The sequence below is a fragment of the Parasteatoda tepidariorum genome, chromosome 10, assembly GCF_982258835.1.
Source record: "Parasteatoda tepidariorum strain Cologne lab strain chromosome 10, Ptep-v5.0, whole genome shotgun sequence".
NCBI classification, from domain to species: domain Eukaryota; kingdom Metazoa; phylum Arthropoda; class Arachnida; order Araneae; family Theridiidae; genus Parasteatoda; species Parasteatoda tepidariorum.
Genome location: NC_141764.1, coordinates 95112010 through 95130388, shown reverse-complemented (window position 1 = coordinate 95130388; position 18379 = coordinate 95112010). Strand labels below are relative to the sequence as shown.

At 29.1% G+C, this 18379-nt stretch overlaps 1 protein-coding gene across 1 annotated transcript; it reads left to right on the top strand.

The window, feature by feature from the left end:
• The first annotated feature begins 391 nt into the window (after positions 1-391).
• Positions 392-17801, top strand: Cpsf5 (cleavage and polyadenylation specificity factor subunit 5). Its single transcript, XM_016073637.4, has 7 exons — positions 392-551; positions 3791-3991; positions 5931-5994; positions 7382-7471; positions 7968-8043; positions 15388-15502; positions 17627-17801. The coding sequence occupies exons 1-7, from the start codon at positions 424-426 to the stop codon at positions 17649-17651; spliced, it is 699 nt and encodes a 232-aa protein (XP_015929123.1). The 5' UTR covers positions 392-423; the 3' UTR covers positions 17652-17801.
• The last annotated feature ends 578 nt before the right edge of the window (positions 17802-18379 follow it).

Sequence of the window (18379 nt, the reverse complement as noted above, 5' to 3'; positions counted from 1 at the left end):
TCTCTGAGGAGCGTAACAGTGGACACGATTTGCGCACTTTCAATTGCCGTTGTGAGGAAAGGAGAACCTGATTTTTGAAGTTTTTAATGGGAGAGCACATTCTACCAATTAGGTTCTCAGTCTCTCTCAGCTGCAATCTGAGTTGCATGAATTGCATTTTGTGATAATGGGCATTAAAAAACACACGTGTACGTGTTATTAATTATAGGGCTTTTGTAAGAATAGTTTTCACTGTTTGCGGAAAATCTATACGTATGCGAATTCGGAGAGGCAGATGAGAACCTGATCAAACAACCAATACTGCCCCGCAAAGCCGCACGCGAGTTTCTTGTATGCAAAGAGAATGGCTCTTTAGTATAAATCTTAAATCATTTGTCTTCACTGTATTTGCAACTACTGCTTTGTTTTGTTACTCATTTTGTTATGGCGTCTCATTCGAGCCGATCAAGTTCTGGCTGGCCAAAAGGAAGTCAAAATAATCAATATTCCGGAAAATACATGTCTGGAAGTAACAATTCCTTAAATTCCACCCTCAATAGATCTATCAGTTTGTGAGTATAAATACCAGATTTCTCAGTAATAGGGAAGGTTTACTCAAATTGCCATTTTGATTGTTGACTCAATACCGGTGAAAATAAATATTGCTTTCATTCATAAGTGCAAAAATACTTATAAGTTGTAATATTTTTTTTAAGCGAAGCTGTTATTTGTTTATTTTTTGTAATATTGTAATTTTTCTTGGTTATTTATATTGTATAAATAAGGTTAAACAACGTGAAGCTAACTTAGGTGTTTAATTATTTTTACCTGTTAAATTGATATTTATTTTGAAAAAAATTTTGTGCCATACAGACAATTAGTTTTTATGACTAAAGTTTCCCCACGTTAAGCTGTCTAGATATATTTACTGATAAGTACTAGGTCCAGGACTCAAAAATTTTGTTCTTATCTTAGTTACATATATTTTCCTAAAGCTTAGATTTTAACTCCGAAATATATCCATAATGAGATCTGTAGCGCAGACTACAATCGCAGTATCTCTCTAAACCCAGTGACGCGACAGCCCATAGAGGGCCAAGACCTACTGTGCCCATCTCAGTTTTCTTGGGCTCTGGGGTGCGGGAGCAGATGTTCCGGTCAGCTGAAAGTGGAACACCCAGTGTTTAGTTCCCAATCATGCTTGGTACTCATTTATCGACCCACTGAAGGGTTGAAAGACTGAGTCAACCTTGAAATCGAACCCAGGACCTGTGGCACGGGAGCATGAAGCGCTACCATTTAGCCACCGGGTGTCTACAATTGCAGTATCGCCAACTAAAATAGAAATTTAAAAAGCATGTAGTTTCCATGGTGGGTGGCTACAAGTTGAACCCTTCTAGTTAGTCCTTCAGTGACGGTCTTTTATTCTGGAGAGATTTCTGTATTGTGATCTGTTTCAGAATAATTGTCAAGTCTTGAAAACTTCCGGGCAGTGGCCCGCGAGGGACGAAGGAAAAAACCTAACAGAAAGGGACCAACTCGAAAGATATAGCACGTAGCCAGCCCAGGGGCAAACATCTACATGTCTTTTTTTAAAAAAATGTGAAAGTTGAAAATCTATTTGGCACCTTCGTGATTGTAGTCGGCGCAACCGATCACGATTTAGAAATATCTCCTTTTTCTTTTACAGGCTAGTGCTGGGCAAAAGCACTCAAAGAGAAAAACTAAACTATAAAAAAAAAAATTGTCATTTGCATAGATAAAGCGCATTTAGGTAATACCAAATTATTATTTTATAATGCTGAACCGGTATTGTTACACCTCTCCTCTAAGTTTTATAAAATTATGGCGGTATAAAAACAAAACTATTAACCTTCGCTAAACCAGCATGAAAAAAACTATGCAATGATAAATACACTGAAATTACTTATTTACAAAATGTGCATTCCATTTCTTTTTTTTTTTTTAAATAACTAGAACTTTTGCTAATTTATCTTTGTTTTAGCAAATGCACAACAATAAAAAATTAACTCTTTGATGATATTAAATTTTTTCACTTACTCTAAATTTACTTTTCGGAATATTACCGTATCATGATCTTTTACGCCAACTACAAATGCCAAGGCATCAAATATATTTTAAACTAATGAATTTGTCGAGGTTTGTCAGGGGGTTGGGTTCGAGCTGTAACATTTGAGTCTTTCCCCTCCTGTGACTTTTGGGGATATTTCTGAATCGTGATCTGTTTTGCTAACTACTATCTCCAAAGGGCCAAATTGACTTTAAATGGGGGGAAATTTTTAAAAAAAAGATGCGTCGGGGGTGATTCATAGTTATATCCTTCGAGTTGGTCTCTTTCTGCGTTTTCATAGTTTCTTGTGGGCCGCTGCCAAAACTTGGCTATTATTCCGCGACAGATCATGACGTCTTCACAGATCTTTCTTAGTTCCTCTCAGGTCTCTACCCGTAAGTTTATAAGACTTGGTTCGGTAAGTTTATAAGACTGTTGATAACGATATGAAAATTTTCCTTTACTTCTTAACACTAATTAAACTTCCCTCATTATTGAAGACAAAGCATCTCTTATTCAAATAAGTTTCAGACAAACACATGCAATAAATGCATCACTTCAAAATTGATTTTAACCTATAGCATTTTAGGACTTGTAAGCACCTGTAAAGGATATTCAACACAAAAGTCAATGAAGTATTAGTAAGTAATGTAATCTTTTCCCAAAACCCTGGGTTGTCAGAGAATATTCATATAAGCGTATATATACGTCTCGGCCAGACGATGCGTTAACTGCCGCAGGCGTATGTATACGCTTTCCTGAAGTACGGTGCTTTGCATTGCGCTGCTCTAAATAGAACTACACCCCCTACTTCAGAATGCAGTAAAATGGCCTTGAAAGTGTTTGCTTCGCGAATGTACTACTAAATTCGAAGGACGGGAAATGGGAAAAGGATGTTCTGGAAAAGTGATATCGTATTAATCGCTTGTGTGTATTTATTTGAGTAAGGTCAGGTTTATTCTTTTTTCGCTTTTGTATCCCGTATGTATTTGGTGCTTTTTATTCTTTCCATCAACGTCTTCAAAGAAAGATGCATCACGAAAATGTGCTGTTTGTTCAAGAAAAAAAATTCGTCGTGAATCCCGCTATCAGTGCAATGAATGTGATGTTGGTTTATGTGTCCAACCATGTTTCAGGATTTATCATACAACAGCTAAGTTTTAACATTTTTTATATTGTATTTTTATTATTTAATTTAAATTTTGTATTTTCTTTCTTTCCTTTTTCTTGTAAAATTGGACTGTTTTTAAATTGCAAAGCGTGCATCATTTTTTCCACTCGAAACACAGTGTAAGAAAGTGCACTTGAGCGAAAAACGGTGGCACTGGGGAGTGAATCACGTTAATTTTACTCGGCAGTTGAGGGGTTAATAAATTTCGCAAAAAATTATGCTCTCTCATACTCTTTTGTTAGCAATTATTATTTAATCTTCTAGAAGATCAGACCAATTAAATCATTGATATAGCGGGAATTGTAGAATTTTTATTTTTTAAACAAGTTGCTTGTAATCTTAAAAAATAATGCAAGTAACATAATGTCATGATTAATTTTTTATTTACTTTATAATTGAAGATTTTATTGATATAAATTTGTTTAAATTTTGCTCTCTCCTTTGTACTTAAAATATTTATTGTGGTATTGTTTGATTATTTTGTATTTTTATAACAGTAAGATTTAACGAATATTTTAATTATTATTTAAAAATAGTTCTTTTTTAGTATTTATGGTTGATTTTTTTAGATATCCTCTTACCAATTACACATTTGGTACTAAAGAGCCTCTATATGAGCGTGACAGCTCTGTACCTGCCAGATTTCGGCGCATGAGAGAAGAGTTTGAAAAGATTGGAATGCGTCGTTCTGCTGAGGGTGTTCTACTAGTTCATGAACATGGTTTACCTCACGTGCTTCTATTACAATTAGGAACTACATTTTTCAAGCTGTAAGTTCTATATAAGATTGTATTATTTTTATTTATAGTTTATTTCTTTGGGTTTTAAACTAAAGAAATTAACTATGTGTATGTTTGAAAGGGGTATTCCAAATGAGAAAAAAACGAAACTGGAAGTATGATATAATAAGGTAACAATTATAGGAGCTGTCACCTGAATTTATTTTATAAAAAGATTAGAAAATTTTAGTTAGAACTTCAGTATTATGATACAGGATTGGGTATAAAGTGCAGTTAATACTAGTAATCAGATCACTTGATTTCATTAAACAAATTATTGTGTACTGTATAAAAATAACGATTAAAATTTAATCACATATTTCTCATTTAATTGCAAAAATGATTAAAAGAGAATTTCTTATTTAATAAATCTTAATTGAATCATTTCTTACATAAAACACAACTATAAAATATATTTGTTTTACTTGAAAATATGCTTAAAAAAATTCTTTATTGCTTATCAAATTCGTAAAGTCATTAATAGTAAATGTAATTTAATGATTGATGATAAATTGTCATTCGTTTGGGTTACGTCTGTAACAGCTTTCATTATTATTACTTTATTTATTTTGAATTCTTAAAGTTAAAAGGACTTGGAACAAGTACAGAGGAAACCAGGAGCTATTCCTAAAAAAATTATATAAAGTGCTTCATGAATTTTGACCAAAATATTTGCATTCAAATTTATCTGTAATGCTGGAATTGCTCCTATAATGTAATATGTAAATGCTTATTGTTGTTAAGGATAATGACAGGCATGGGATTTTTTACTGTTTTTCTTTTCTATTGAATTCAGTCTTTTTTTAGCAGTGCTTTTAATATTTTTTTGTATGAATGTGCATTAATATCTAAAAAGAAAAAAATTCAGATAATTGGCTTCCATGCCATTTCTATATTTTTCATCCTGATAGGGTTGTTAATAATATTTCTCAATATTAATAAGAATTACTAAAACTCAATAGATGGCGCTCAATTTTTGTTCATGCCACTGTATCATGAACATCATCCATGTTTTGTTATTACATATATTTTGTTAAAGGCGTTTTGTAATGATTAAACCCCGAGATCAGCATATTTAACATTGGCGCCAAATAAGAGCATGTGCTTCGAAAACAGATGCGTCAACAATAAAACGTCCTATAAATTTATTATATAATTTAGAAGTGAACAATTAAATTAATATGAACATTCTATTTGAACTTTAAATTCACATTTATTATTATTTGAACATTTTATTTTACAATTCTGCTTAAGAATGGTTCATATAGTAAAAAATGTAAGATTATATTATTTTTTAAAATATTGGTAACTTTTTGAGAAATATAACTTTGATTAATATTTGAAATGAATAATTTGTTATGAACTAAGAGTTCATCGGGGGGGAAGGAGTCTTAATATTTCTCAATATTAATAATAATTACTTAAACTCAATAGATGGCGCTCTGCACAGTAATGTATCATTAATTGTAATCAGTTTTCTCCATGCCACTGTGTCATGAACATCATATGTGTTTTGTTATTAAATATATTCTGTTAAAGGTGTTTTGTAATTATTAAACCCCAAGATCATCATATTTAACAAGGGTGACGTGCCAAAAAAATATGTTTATCCAATCTCACTTTTTTTAAAATTGTTATTTTAAAAGGAGTATGGATTAATTATTTTATTTAGTTTTCTTATGTTAAACGTTTCTTTCTTGAATTATCAATCTAACCTTGTTTAATTCTAAATTACTATTTCAGTATAAGTATTTACTGAGGAGAAAAGAAAAAGTTTTATCAATATTTCAGTTATCTGACAAATGGAACATGTTAATTCTCATTTGCTGCAAACTTTTTCTTGGTGTATTTTGAAGTTTCATAAGTTTTTAAATTCACTTCATTTTTTTGACAGTTGTAAAAATCATGCTTTAATTGTTTTTCCTTATAGTCCTGGTGGTGAACTGGAAGCAGGAGAAGATGAATTAGAAGGTTTAAAAAGACTTATGACTGAGGTATTTAAAAATAAAATTATTAATATTTAAATATTTTAGCTTTGAGTTTGTTTTTTTAATCTAATTTTAGTTGTACTATAAATACCTTAGCAAATTTGTCACATTATCATTGTCATTTATTATTATCATTGAGTTAATTGTAATAATTAAATTATGGGCAATGCTTATGAATGTCAAAGTTTTCTTTTGATATTGAATTCAGCTCAAAATTATTTATGTTTACATGTAAATGTCTTTTACTTTTATACTGTTTTAAGCTATTTCAAACTCTTAAATTTCATATAGCATGACATTTAGAACTAACACATTGATACTTAAGAATTGAAATAAAATGTAACAGCCAAATTTACTTTCAAATTTTATTAGTATTAAGCTCAGCTCTCTTCTATTCTAGTACATCATTATAGACTTTACTTAACCTCTCTACCTTAATAGTTTGTAACAGAGTTCAGGACTCCAAATTCTGATTTATGTTTTAAAGTATTTTATATAACTTTAATGTTGTTTTTAACGAACTAATTTACATCACTCTATGAAGATAGATAAATAACAAAAAAATATTATAAGCAACATTTAAAGAATAATTATTATAGAACAAATGTATTTCTATGAATGGGGACTAGAGTCACTACATCTGACAGTAGTTATGTAGATGATAGTATCAGTTAAAAAGAAGGCATCAGAGTAATTGAATGGAAGTTGATCTTGCACAAAAATGTGAAATGTAATTTGTTTCTTAATTGTAAAGAAGAAAAAAACATCCTGGCATGTTATGCGAGAGTGTCATTTTTGATAAACTCAAGCATTGCCTTGAAACTTCAACTGAGGTGTCTGGAAAAGTATGCCCTCCTTTTGATACAGCTTAGGTTTGGTGACCTGAGACTATTTCCTGTTTTTGAAATAAAGCGAAAGTGTTTCTGAGAAAAGCTTCCCTTTCAATTACTGTGCAAACAGCTGAAAGAGATGTGATGAATTAAACAAGTTGGTCCTGCATAATGAAATATTCCTGTATGGGATTTAGTGCCTATGTAAAAAAAAATTCCTCACTTTGCCTTTTAATTTTATTTTGTGTTTTTTAGATACTCATATTTGCTTATATCTATCCTCATAAAAATGTGAAAATGTTACTTAATTAAATAATATGTGAGAAAAAAATGTAAAATCAATTAAAATTGTTTTTTCCCCCCATCAAATTATTCGGAATGAGTTTGAAAATTTCTAACTATTTATTACTGCAATTTTTAAATTTTTCTATTTATTGCTGCAATTTCCTATTTACTGCTGCAAATTCCTATCTTATATTTTGCTGCAATTTCCTATTTATTGCTGCAAATTCCTATCTTATATTTTGCTGCAATTTTTAAAGTATTTTTCTTGATTTTTGTAGACTTTGGGCCGCCAGGATGGTGTCAACCAAGAATGGACAATTGAAGATACTGTTGGTAATTGGTGGAGACCAAATTTCGAACCTCCTCAGGTGATACTTAAAATTTAACTTGTTTTAATACATGATATATTTTCCTTCTCTTGTCAGTGGTAGAATTCAAATTAGAGGACCCTTGTGCTCTGTCTTTTGTGCTTTTGTATCCTGTTTAGTAAATTTTTTGATTTGTTCCCAAATGTAAAAAAATTTCTTACAAACGAGTTTATTAAAACTAATTTGGGATAATCTTTAAGCTAGCTGAATAATTATTTCCTCCATATGCTAGTGTTTCTATTTAGTAAATTCATTTTACTTAACATGTATGTTATTTTGGTGCAAAAGTAACATCTTAAGGCAATTAACATTAAGTTATATTTGGATTATACTATGTGCGCATTATTTAAAAAAAAATTTTTTTTTCTTCTATAAATTTTCCTGCATTTAATTCTTCTGTTAATACATTTTAGTTCTTGCTATAACCAGTTTTTTTTGTAGTGTAATTTAATTATTTGTTTTACATTAAAGATGTCTTTCATAATTTTTATTTTAGTACCCTTATGTTCCACCCCATATAACCAAACCTAAAGAACACAAGAAGCTGTATTTAGTACAACTACCTGAAAAAGGTAATAGATAGTTTAAATTAAAATAATCTTTTCTTTTTTTCTCTTAATTAATCATATATGTTTTGAAATAGGAAGGAATTGTAATAAATTATCTTATGATAACAGACATATTTGTGCATATGCTTAGAAGTGGATAAATTAGATAAAACTCACACAAGTAGATAAAACTCACACAAAAGAGTAAAATTTTAGTGTTACTTTGTGCTCAGACAAAATCAGACAGATTTTTTCTTGGGAACTAAAAGAAGAAAAAGTTCTAAATACTTAAAAACTACATACTTGAGCAAAAATTGTATTAAATAATTGTGCAGCTAAAATTTGCTACAAACTTCATAATTTTTGTTACATATATAAAGTCTATGCTCTTTAATGCAACTCCTTTACTGTGATACTTCCATTAAGACGAAGAGAGGAGAACGATGTGTTCCAGTTATCAGTTCCGTGAAAGAAATTTTCAAAATCCAGAGAAAGCACTTTATGCATGATTTTCTTAAAATTTTGTATACTATTGAAAGATATCATTTAAAAACAATTAAATATATTTGTGGCTTTTAAAGTATTGTTGTAATACATGTAGTTTATTAAGTATTTTGTCTTAACCTTTTCCGGGGGGCTGTGACAGCAGTTGTCACATCTGATCTTGGGGTCCTGTGGTGGGCATGTGACACTTTCAGCGTAAGAATAGGGGAAAAAAAATCTCCACCTCAGTTAAGAGACAGGATCAAGTTACAGTGGGATTTGTTTTATTGTTTTAGTCACTATGAGAGGTCTCACCTTTTAAGCTAAGGTTTCTTTACATTTCCCACCTACCTTCAAACATCTATACCAAGTTCGGGAACTTTTTTGTTTGTCTGCCGTTTTCTTACGTCTTTTTTAGTCAGTTTCATTGTTGCTATTTTTTTGTACAAATTTTTTCGTTCTACTTGTCAGTTATATTTTGAATAAATTAATTTCTTTATTACAAATATAATTTAACGAATATTTTCAATTGTATATAAAAAAAATATGGATTAATCAGAATCGAAAAGCGCTCTTTTAAGTAAATTAAATCAAATTGAAATAAAATATCAAAGCCACATATTTTACATAAACTCAAATAAATAGTTTTTTTTTAGGTTTTGTTTTAAATTCGTGTTATAAATATAGTTATTAGAATTTTAAAATTTTGATTATAATTCCTGCAGTTTAAAAAAAATTTTCTTACATGATTTTAAATAAATATCTGCATTTCCGAAGAGAAATATATATACTTAATACTACCGAAGAGTATTTATACTTTTAGATACATAAATATTTTAAATGTCACATTTATGAATATATAATTTATAATTACTAATGTATTTTCTATGTTTAAGAAATTGAAATCATAAACGCTATTTTTAACTTTCTTAAGAAAACCATTTTCCTTCTGTGGCGATTTTCATGTTTCTTTCCCTCTTTCTATACACACAGTTTAACTTTCAGTTGTAGTTTCTAGAAATTCTTTTAAAATCTCAGTTTTGTATCTTTTTATAAGATTGAAGCTAAATTTTTGAACAATAACATTCTACAAATCTATTACAGGAGTAAGTTGAAGTCAATTGTGAATGACTATGTTTTTTTAAAAAAAAATGTAAAAATGCTAGAGAAAAAAATTATATATGCTATGCAGTTTCGATAAAGTGCTTACTTTTCATGAAATTTGCAGCAAAATAAAAGAAATGAGCCCGATTGTTATATGATAATCATTTGCAACTGAAGCACATTAACTGAAATATTTATGAGTTTTCGCGTTTTTGGAACTATTTTAAAAAGACATAAAGGAAGTTGAAGAAAAATTTTGTTAGATATTTAGAACGCATATTACATTCTAACTAAGAGTTCAAGGGATAAATGTACTGAGAATCGTGTTTTAAATTTAGAGTTCGGTTGACGCATAAAATATTTTTTAAAGGACTTTTATATACTATTTTATAAACTTTTATATACTATTTTGAAAATTAATTAAAAAATTTTGTATATTTATTTTTAAATAATTAACAAAGTTATTATGGTTTATAATTTTTTAAGAAATCTTAAAAATTTATAAAATAAGAACAGGGTATCCGCGCACCTGGAAAGTCATGAATTTCAGTATTGAACAAAATTTGTCATGAAAAGTCATGATTTTTGCTGTTTTTTTTTGAAAAAAATCATGGAAAGTCATGGATTTTGGTATTCCAGTGTTGCAAGTACTGCGCCAATTGTGGAAACCTGGGCCTATATGCTCCAAATTGAAGTAGTAGGCTTAAATTGCCCCGATATGAGCCAAAAGGGATATTTTCCCCTGGGTATCGCCAAGTCACAATTTTGCGGCAACCAAGCTACTGCTATGTGATGGGTTGCTCTGGATTCAGTGGGAAGGATTCTTGCACTCTCATGTACAACTCTGCTTCATTTTACAAGATATTCTCAATTTCAGGTTTCATTTTCCACTCTCTGAAATGGAACCGAAACTTCCCAGGAATTTTCGGGGACCGACTAAACATTGCCAAAGTTTAATAGCAAACGAAAATTTTATTTCTCTTGTTTAATTTCATTGTTATTGAAGTGCCATCGTCTTCGTCAATGGCAAGCTTATGGCCTTCTTGCTCTATTCTATTTATAGAATAGTACTCATGATCTTGGAATTAACTTGGGGACCATTCACTAAGTACATATTTTCATGTTGATCCTCAGAGCAGTCAAGAATCAAAAAGCTTCATAACCTCAAAATTTCCATCTCCCTTTTATTCATTTAATTTAATAAAGATAAAAATTGAGTTTCGGAAGCGTAAATTTTTTCTGAGGGACCATCCACTAATTGCATATTGTTTTTAAACATTTATTACTTTTTTTTACTAATATTTTTTTTTTATACTTATTGCATTTTATTACAGCTTCAATACTCATTGAATTTACATTTAAAAATTATTTTTTTTAATCGTTTCATTAAGGAAATACTGTACTGGGTAACCAATTTTAATTTTAAAAAAAATAGGGGTCATTCACTAATTTACATTTGTAATATAAATTTATTAAAGTTTGCTTAATTCTTTACATATTTTTATAAATTCCGTATGATCAATATTAATCTTGTTAATGTTTTATTGAATATACTATTACAAATAAAATTTTTTTAAATTTTAAGAAAAATATACTCAATAACGTTAAATAATAGTTAAATTAATTAGAGTTTTAAATTACCTTTTACAGAATTAAATAAAGTAATTATTAATTTAAAAAATAGTATGAGCCACTCAATATTGAATTTATTTAAATTGCTTTTGCCAAAAGCTCCTTTTTAAGTAATATTTCACCTATATTAAATAAATGTTTAGGTTTTTTCCAAACTGAGACACCATTGATTCACTTGCTGTATTATAAAATGGTGTCTCTAGTTTAAGCATTGTTAGGACGTTTTTTAAGAGAGTTCTGCTTTTCTTAGTTTGACAGGAAAGGACTTAAAATCTTTGGATGTAGAAAACGCAGAAATTTGGCAAAATTCAAATTTAATAGATGTTGGACTAGATACCACAAATACGATGACATCATTATCTTCTTCAGTAAGAAATTCCATGTATTTAGTTACCAGGTCTATGGCACATGCAAAAAAGTTATTAAAAGCATTGCCTCTTGAAAATAGGTTACTATACCATCTTAAATTGTTGCATCCTGTGATGAGAATGGAATTCTATTAAGGTAATAAGATATCTGGCAACAGTAACCCCATTCATTATAAAACCTGAAGAGGCATGTTTGTTACTGTTACGTGTAGAACCAGAAGGTTATTCTTGTGACTCAAATGAATATGCACCAATTGATGTGTTTTGGAAAAACTATTTTGTGAAGAAATATAATTTGGGAAATATCAAATATTCTCTTATAACAAAGCTTTTAAAAGCTGTTTTGTGCATACCACATGGGAATGCCGATGTTGAAATAGGTTTTAGTACTAGAGAGGTTTTAGGTTTGTTCATATGTGTGAATAAAAAGCTACTTGACAATAGGGCAAGTTTAAATTTGCATAGATTTGAGACAAGTTGTGTCACTGGGGATTTAAATAACTTTAAAGTTGGCAAAGATATGATTAAAGGAACTCGTGCAGCATTTAAAAATTATTCTGCTTGATTAGAGGTTGTGAAAAAAGAATGTGAAGACACTGAAACTGAGGAAAGCAGATTGAAAGTTGCTGAAATTGATTTGCTAAAAAAATTGAAGGCTTCTCAAGATCTCTTAGCCACAAATAAAAAAAATATTAAAGATGGGTTAAATAATAAAGACGTGTTTATAGAAAGCGGACAGATCCTCTTATCTGAGGCTAAGTCGAGCATAGCAGAATATTTAACAGAATTGGAAGCTACCAAAAAGAAACTTAATTTGTTTATGCAGGGACCTTTAAAAAGTGAAAAAAATAAGATATGCCATTAATGAACAAAGTTGAAAACTCTTGTTTTAATTCTTTTTATTAAATATGCTCCAAATCTTTGTTTCGCTGCTCCAAAATTGCTTTTGTGTTGCTCGAAAGATGCTCCAAAACCATGTTTTGCCACTTGCACCACTGGTCTCCGAAAAATCTAATTTTTAAAATGGAATCCCCCCCCCCAATTTCATCCTGTTCCAAACATCTGAATTCCTAACAAAATCATCACTCAGGCATATTTTATTAGAATATAAAATGATTTTATCATGTTCTTTAAAAATTATGGTGTTCTTTCAAAATATGAAAGAAAAAACATAATTTCTAGATCGAATTATCTTTTAAACTCTTCTGTCATTTAAAAATTCTTATTATTTATTTTATTTAATTTTATCAATTTAAAATTCTAGTTGAAGCAAACCAGTCATTGCAAATTTTTTTTAATTCCTAAATGAGAACAGAAAAATTAGGAGTATTTCTTTCCTTTCAGATGAACAAGAAAAGTATCTTTAGAATATAATTCTACAGAAAAAAAATTATTTGCTTTTGCATTTTTTTCTAGCTATTTTATTGTTTCAATTCTTTCTTTACTCTTTTTTTTAAATTTAAAATCTATAAATATGAAGATGCAGAGTATAGTTTTGGTTATGCCTTTTATTATGTTATTATAATGCTTTTTTAAATGCATTGTTGCGTTTTTGTCGGAGAAAATAGTAACTTCATTAAGTCATGAAAAATTCTTGGAATTAGTCATGGAAAATCATGAAAAGTCATGAATTTGAAAATCTAAAATGTAGCAGGTACCCTGTAAGAAGAATTTATTTGATAACATAATTTTCAATCGAAATGATCTTACTTTCTTAACAAGAGAGGATCTTTCAAATTAGCCGGGAGTTAGGGCAAATTTATCCTCATTTACCTTGCTTTCTTATTTCATTATTATTATCAATAATAATAATAACAATAATAAATAAATGACTCTGCTGAATAAAGAGAAAAAATATTTATCATTTATTGAAGTGACCGGTATTTTTCATAAGTTGATAGATCAAAAAGATGAAAATAAAATAATTTATTCAAAGAGTTGATATCAAATTAAATTTCCTATATTTTCTTTTCCATCGACTATGACTTAAATCCATTCACTATTAATTCAAACTGAAGAGACCTGTCTACAAAAATATGACATAACAACTATTTATGTTCTTTCCTAAGATTTATTATCTTTCGATGAGATATTAAATTTTCAGCAATGTTACAAATATTTATAAATTAAAATACTGATATTTATAATGTATAATATAGATATTTATAATTAAATAAATTATGACCACGAAAAAGAACTCTTCATGTATATAAAAATTGATTCAAAGAAAAATCTATTTCACTCGCGAACAAAAGGTTTTTTTTCTCCGCATTATGACCCGATTTCACTGCATGATAACTCTCAGGAAGAACTGATTTCACACTATAAACATAGTAATCCCCAAAATGCAAGAGAGGAAGATCTATCCATTATTTACGTGAAAAATGGATGTAGATCGAGCTTTTCCCTTTGATCCCTGAAATTTCCGGCGTTTTTTAACTCAATAATAGAGTGTTTATTATCACTGTGCACCTCATTAGCTTGTTTATTTTTTTGCGGAAACATGTAAATAAACCAATCCTTTTAATATGGCATCAAAGAGCGTATAAAAAAATAGATATAACTTTAATAACTTATTTAAATAACGCCAGCGATATCAAACTGAAATTTTCAAAAACTGAGTTACGCGTTGAAACAATATTCCAAAGAACAAAGTTTTTTTTAACTATTCCTCAAATCTGTAATAATATTTTTACATTTTAAACAGTAAAATGTTTAAATGTTTCATAATACATTGAAAGTATTAATGTAAAGCAATGACACACTACAATTTCACTAATTTTAAAGTTAATATATAATGTAAAATATTTGATAGAACAAAAAAAAAAATTATATATATATATATATAGTGATTGCGCGCGCATAATATTTTTATAGCTAGTGTAATGAATAGTTTTTCGGGACTATGGTTAGGATTATGTGTTGTTTATAGAATTTAAAACAATAAAATCAGGAAATTGTGACACACCGCATTAACTCTGAATGTTTATAAAACACTATAAATAGTCGACATGTGACATTCGGAATGTAGTTTTTTACCCTGAATCCTATTAAACCTACAAAGAAGTTTTCCCGCTCTTTCTCAGTTGTCAACAAAAAACTGGAATCCACCCCCAGTGGTATTTCTATTGCCCCGAACTGCCGTGGTGTAAAAGATAGCAAATGGCGTTTAGAATAACAGAAGGAGAATAAAACTCTCGGGGATGTTTAACACTCATCACTTGTCTTGTTCTAGGGATTAGCGGTTCCCTTTCTTGAATTCATCCCCCAGTTTCAGAAAGAGCCCACCAGAGGATCTCGATTTCTTACTTTTGCGCCCACGTGAAAAGGTTAATGATGAAGAACACATTTTAACATTGATTTTGTCTCTGCCATAGGGGTCGTTAGATTGAGTGCCGAGTGCACATACGTATAATATAAATAAGATTATAAGCATACTGTTTCATTAAGATTTTATTCTTTTGTAATTTTTTGCATATGAACCTTTCTAAAACAAATTTAAATCACTTGATTTTAATCAAAATCATAATTTAGTGAATTATTGAATGAAGTTGGTTGCGATTATTGAATTTTTTCTTAATGTATTATGAAAAATAAAATCTTGATTATTTAAAATGTATTTCGAATATAATATTTTTGAAGCTAGCAGGTTAATAACTTTTAATTTATAAGGTATGAAGTCTTACATTAACTCAAACTCATTTCTCTCTTTTTATAATTTATTTATTTAAAAAAATCATAATCATCATTTTAAAAACTAAATATGTTTCATTTATTCTAGCCCTATTCGCTGTTCCAAAGAATTACAAGTTGGTTGCTGCACCTTTATTCGAACTTTATGACAATGCCCAAGGATATGGACCTATTATTTCAAGTTTACCACAAGCTCTGAGCAGGTAGACTATAAATCAATGCTTTTTTTTCTCTTATTTTAAAATACAATGTAGCCGCTTTGATATTTTTATCTCACTATATGAGATACTTGATTAAATAAAATTTTACATCTCTATTTAAAAATCAAATACGAGCAGATTAATTGTGATATAGAATTTTATATTGATTGTTTGAATTTAGTGAATTGAAAGAGAACATATTTGATTTTTGAATCTTTTATAAATTTAGAAAGTGAGGGATTGTAAAAAGTTTACTTATTCAGGGGTGATTGTATTCCAGGGGTACCCCGAAATTCCGGGTCTAAAAATTAGGAGCAGGGTATATGATTTTTCTGGGAACAATGTGAAATTCTGTCTTTCTCAAAATCATTGGTTCTCAGACTTTCGCTAATCAAAAACTTATACTCTAAAATTTTCATGAGATTCCTCAATCTAAAATTTAGATTTTGGAACTTTTGTTACTTCCCACTAACAAGATGCTTACATTCACTGGATTCTTCTGCTAATGGGCAGAAATCCGCTAAAATTAATTTTCTAAAATAAATAAAATAATAATTTAATCCAAGATAAAAGTTTGAGACAGTGGCTAAATGAAAAGGACTATCAATATTTATCACTGGCTCGTAAGGTTTGAGGAAAAAGTAGCCACTAAGTAGTTAGAGTCTTCCTGCCACTGGGTACTAACTGAAAATTCAGTTTTCAGGTCCATTTATTAAAATATATTTCCTAATTACATGTTATTTTATTGTGTTACAATAGTTTTGATAATGAATAAGATGATTAATTTTTTTTTCTCTTTTCGCTTGCATTTGTATTGTTATTGCTTTGTTAATTTTATTTTTCATATTTAAATTAACACATTGGATAAATTGCAATTTTGCATAATTTTATTTAGATTTAATATTTTCTACACCAAATGAAAAAAGAGGGTTAAATGTTAGAGTAATTCAAGAACATAATTGATTGATCACTTGTAATTTTATATGTATGTTTATTTGTAAAGACTTCATATTTATAATAGCTAATAATTATCCTTACATCCAGATTTAGGGTGTTTGACAATTGTCAAAAACTATCTGAAGGTTTTTTTTTCTTCAACATGACGGATTAAACCGTCAATTGTCAAAAACCTTGCTTATCCTGATTCAACTTCTCCCCAACAATGATAATTGCAATACTTGTTTCTAATTTACATTGCTCCTTCCCCAAGTCAATAGAACTGTAATTGCAGAGTGCTAAGCGGGGCTCCCCAGGATCAGGGAGGACAGGGGAAACCTGGAATTGTCAGGCAATTTAACTCCAAAAATTAGGGAAAGTTGCAATTTTTTGACAAAAATCTATAATGTTCCTATATTATGCCTGCAAAATTACCAGTCTTAAAATTGTTAGCAACAGTTATCAGTTGATTAGTAAATAATTCTAACATCTATTGCAATTATTTGTTTTTAAAATTTCGCATTTTAGTCAAACTAGAATGTTCCCTTCCTCATTTAATAATATTTTTTACTCAGAAAATCTAATATTTAACTTTATGAATAAAAGAATCAAAGTTTTCTGATGAAAATATGGTCTCATTTTTCATTAAAATTAACCTGGAAAAGTGAGGGAATTTTTTCTTCTTTCTGAAATTGATTGGAAACCCTGGTGTAGATCAGTGGGCATATAATAAAGAATTGTAAAATTGTATTTTGTCAACTTGCATTAAAAAAAAGGAAAGGAAATAATCTTATTAACCCTCAAACTGTCCCCCTAATTTCAGTTCAGGGAGCAATTTGTTTGCTTTCCTGTTCAGAAAACTGGTTATCTGGAATGTCATTCAATGGAGATTCTGTGCATGTCTGTAAAATTTTTGTTTGATTTTGCTCAAGTGGCATTTGAAAATTTCATTTAAAGAACTCCAATTTTCAATTTAGAATAATTAAGTTAATAATTCCTGGACATTCTTTTAAAATTTCCAATTACAAAAGCATAGACTACCACTCTAAAACTACCTTTTTAAATATCTTCTGTTGTGAACTGTTTGCTTGTAAATATAAGTTATGAGTTCTCTAGTTTTTTTTAAATAACTATTTCTTATTTTCAAATATTTCCACTTTCATACTATTTATTCTTTTCTTTTTCTTACAGGTTCAACTTTGTGTTTGTAACTTAAATTTACTGTGCTCATCACTCACAAGCAATGTCATTTTCTCTTGATGTATAAAATTTGACTTTGTTTTTTCTTGTAAACGATAAAACAAAACCTAATCTTAAATGTTGCATTTAATAAAAAGAACACCATTCATACGATTGTAAAAAGAAACTACTGTTTTATAATTTATTTTTGTCTCTTGTTTGTTTCTGATTTTTCATCTTTTTCCATAATTACTTGATGTGTACATGGTATATTGTTGATGAAGAATTTCAAAATATTTATTTTATTTAATAACATATTTAATTTTTTACAAAATTATAGTAATCAATGAAATAAGAAGTATTTTATGTATCTTTAAGTCATTTAAAATTCTATGTAACTCTACTCACTAAACTATGTGTAAACATTTCCTCTCATGCTTATCAATGAATGCAATCATAGATTTAATGGATTAAATAGTTGTATTCTGAAAAATTTGCTCTTAAAATATTTGATATGCATATCTTTTAAGCTACCTTTAATAGTAATTTTTTATAGTTAGATGTCAAAGGAGGATTTCTATAAACATGTTTTTGATACATTTTTAGCTGCTCAGATTTTAAAGCATAAGTTGTTTTTTCTTATTGTTAAAAATTATTCAAAATCACACTTTCTTTAAGATATATCTTATAATTATCCTTCCAATTTTGACTAAATTTATGTGGTGTGTTTAAAAAGTGTCCGATTGTAACTTTTATTGCCAGTAT

What these genes read in the sequence shown, in the direction of transcription:
- Cpsf5 (XM_016073637.4), top strand. Translation starts at nt 424, where the DNA reads ATGGCGTCTCATTCGAGCCGATCAAGTTCTGGCTGGCCAAAAGGAAGT. An exon ending in GGAACTACATTTTTCAAGCT is followed by an intron (nt 3,992 to 5,930) that starts GTAAGTTCTATA and finishes TTTTCCTTATAG; the next exon opens with TCCTGGTGGTGAACTGGAAG. An exon ending in AGTACAACTACCTGAAAAAG is followed by an intron (nt 8,044 to 15,387) that starts GTAATAGATAGT and finishes CATTTATTCTAG; the next exon opens with CCCTATTCGCTGTTCCAAAG.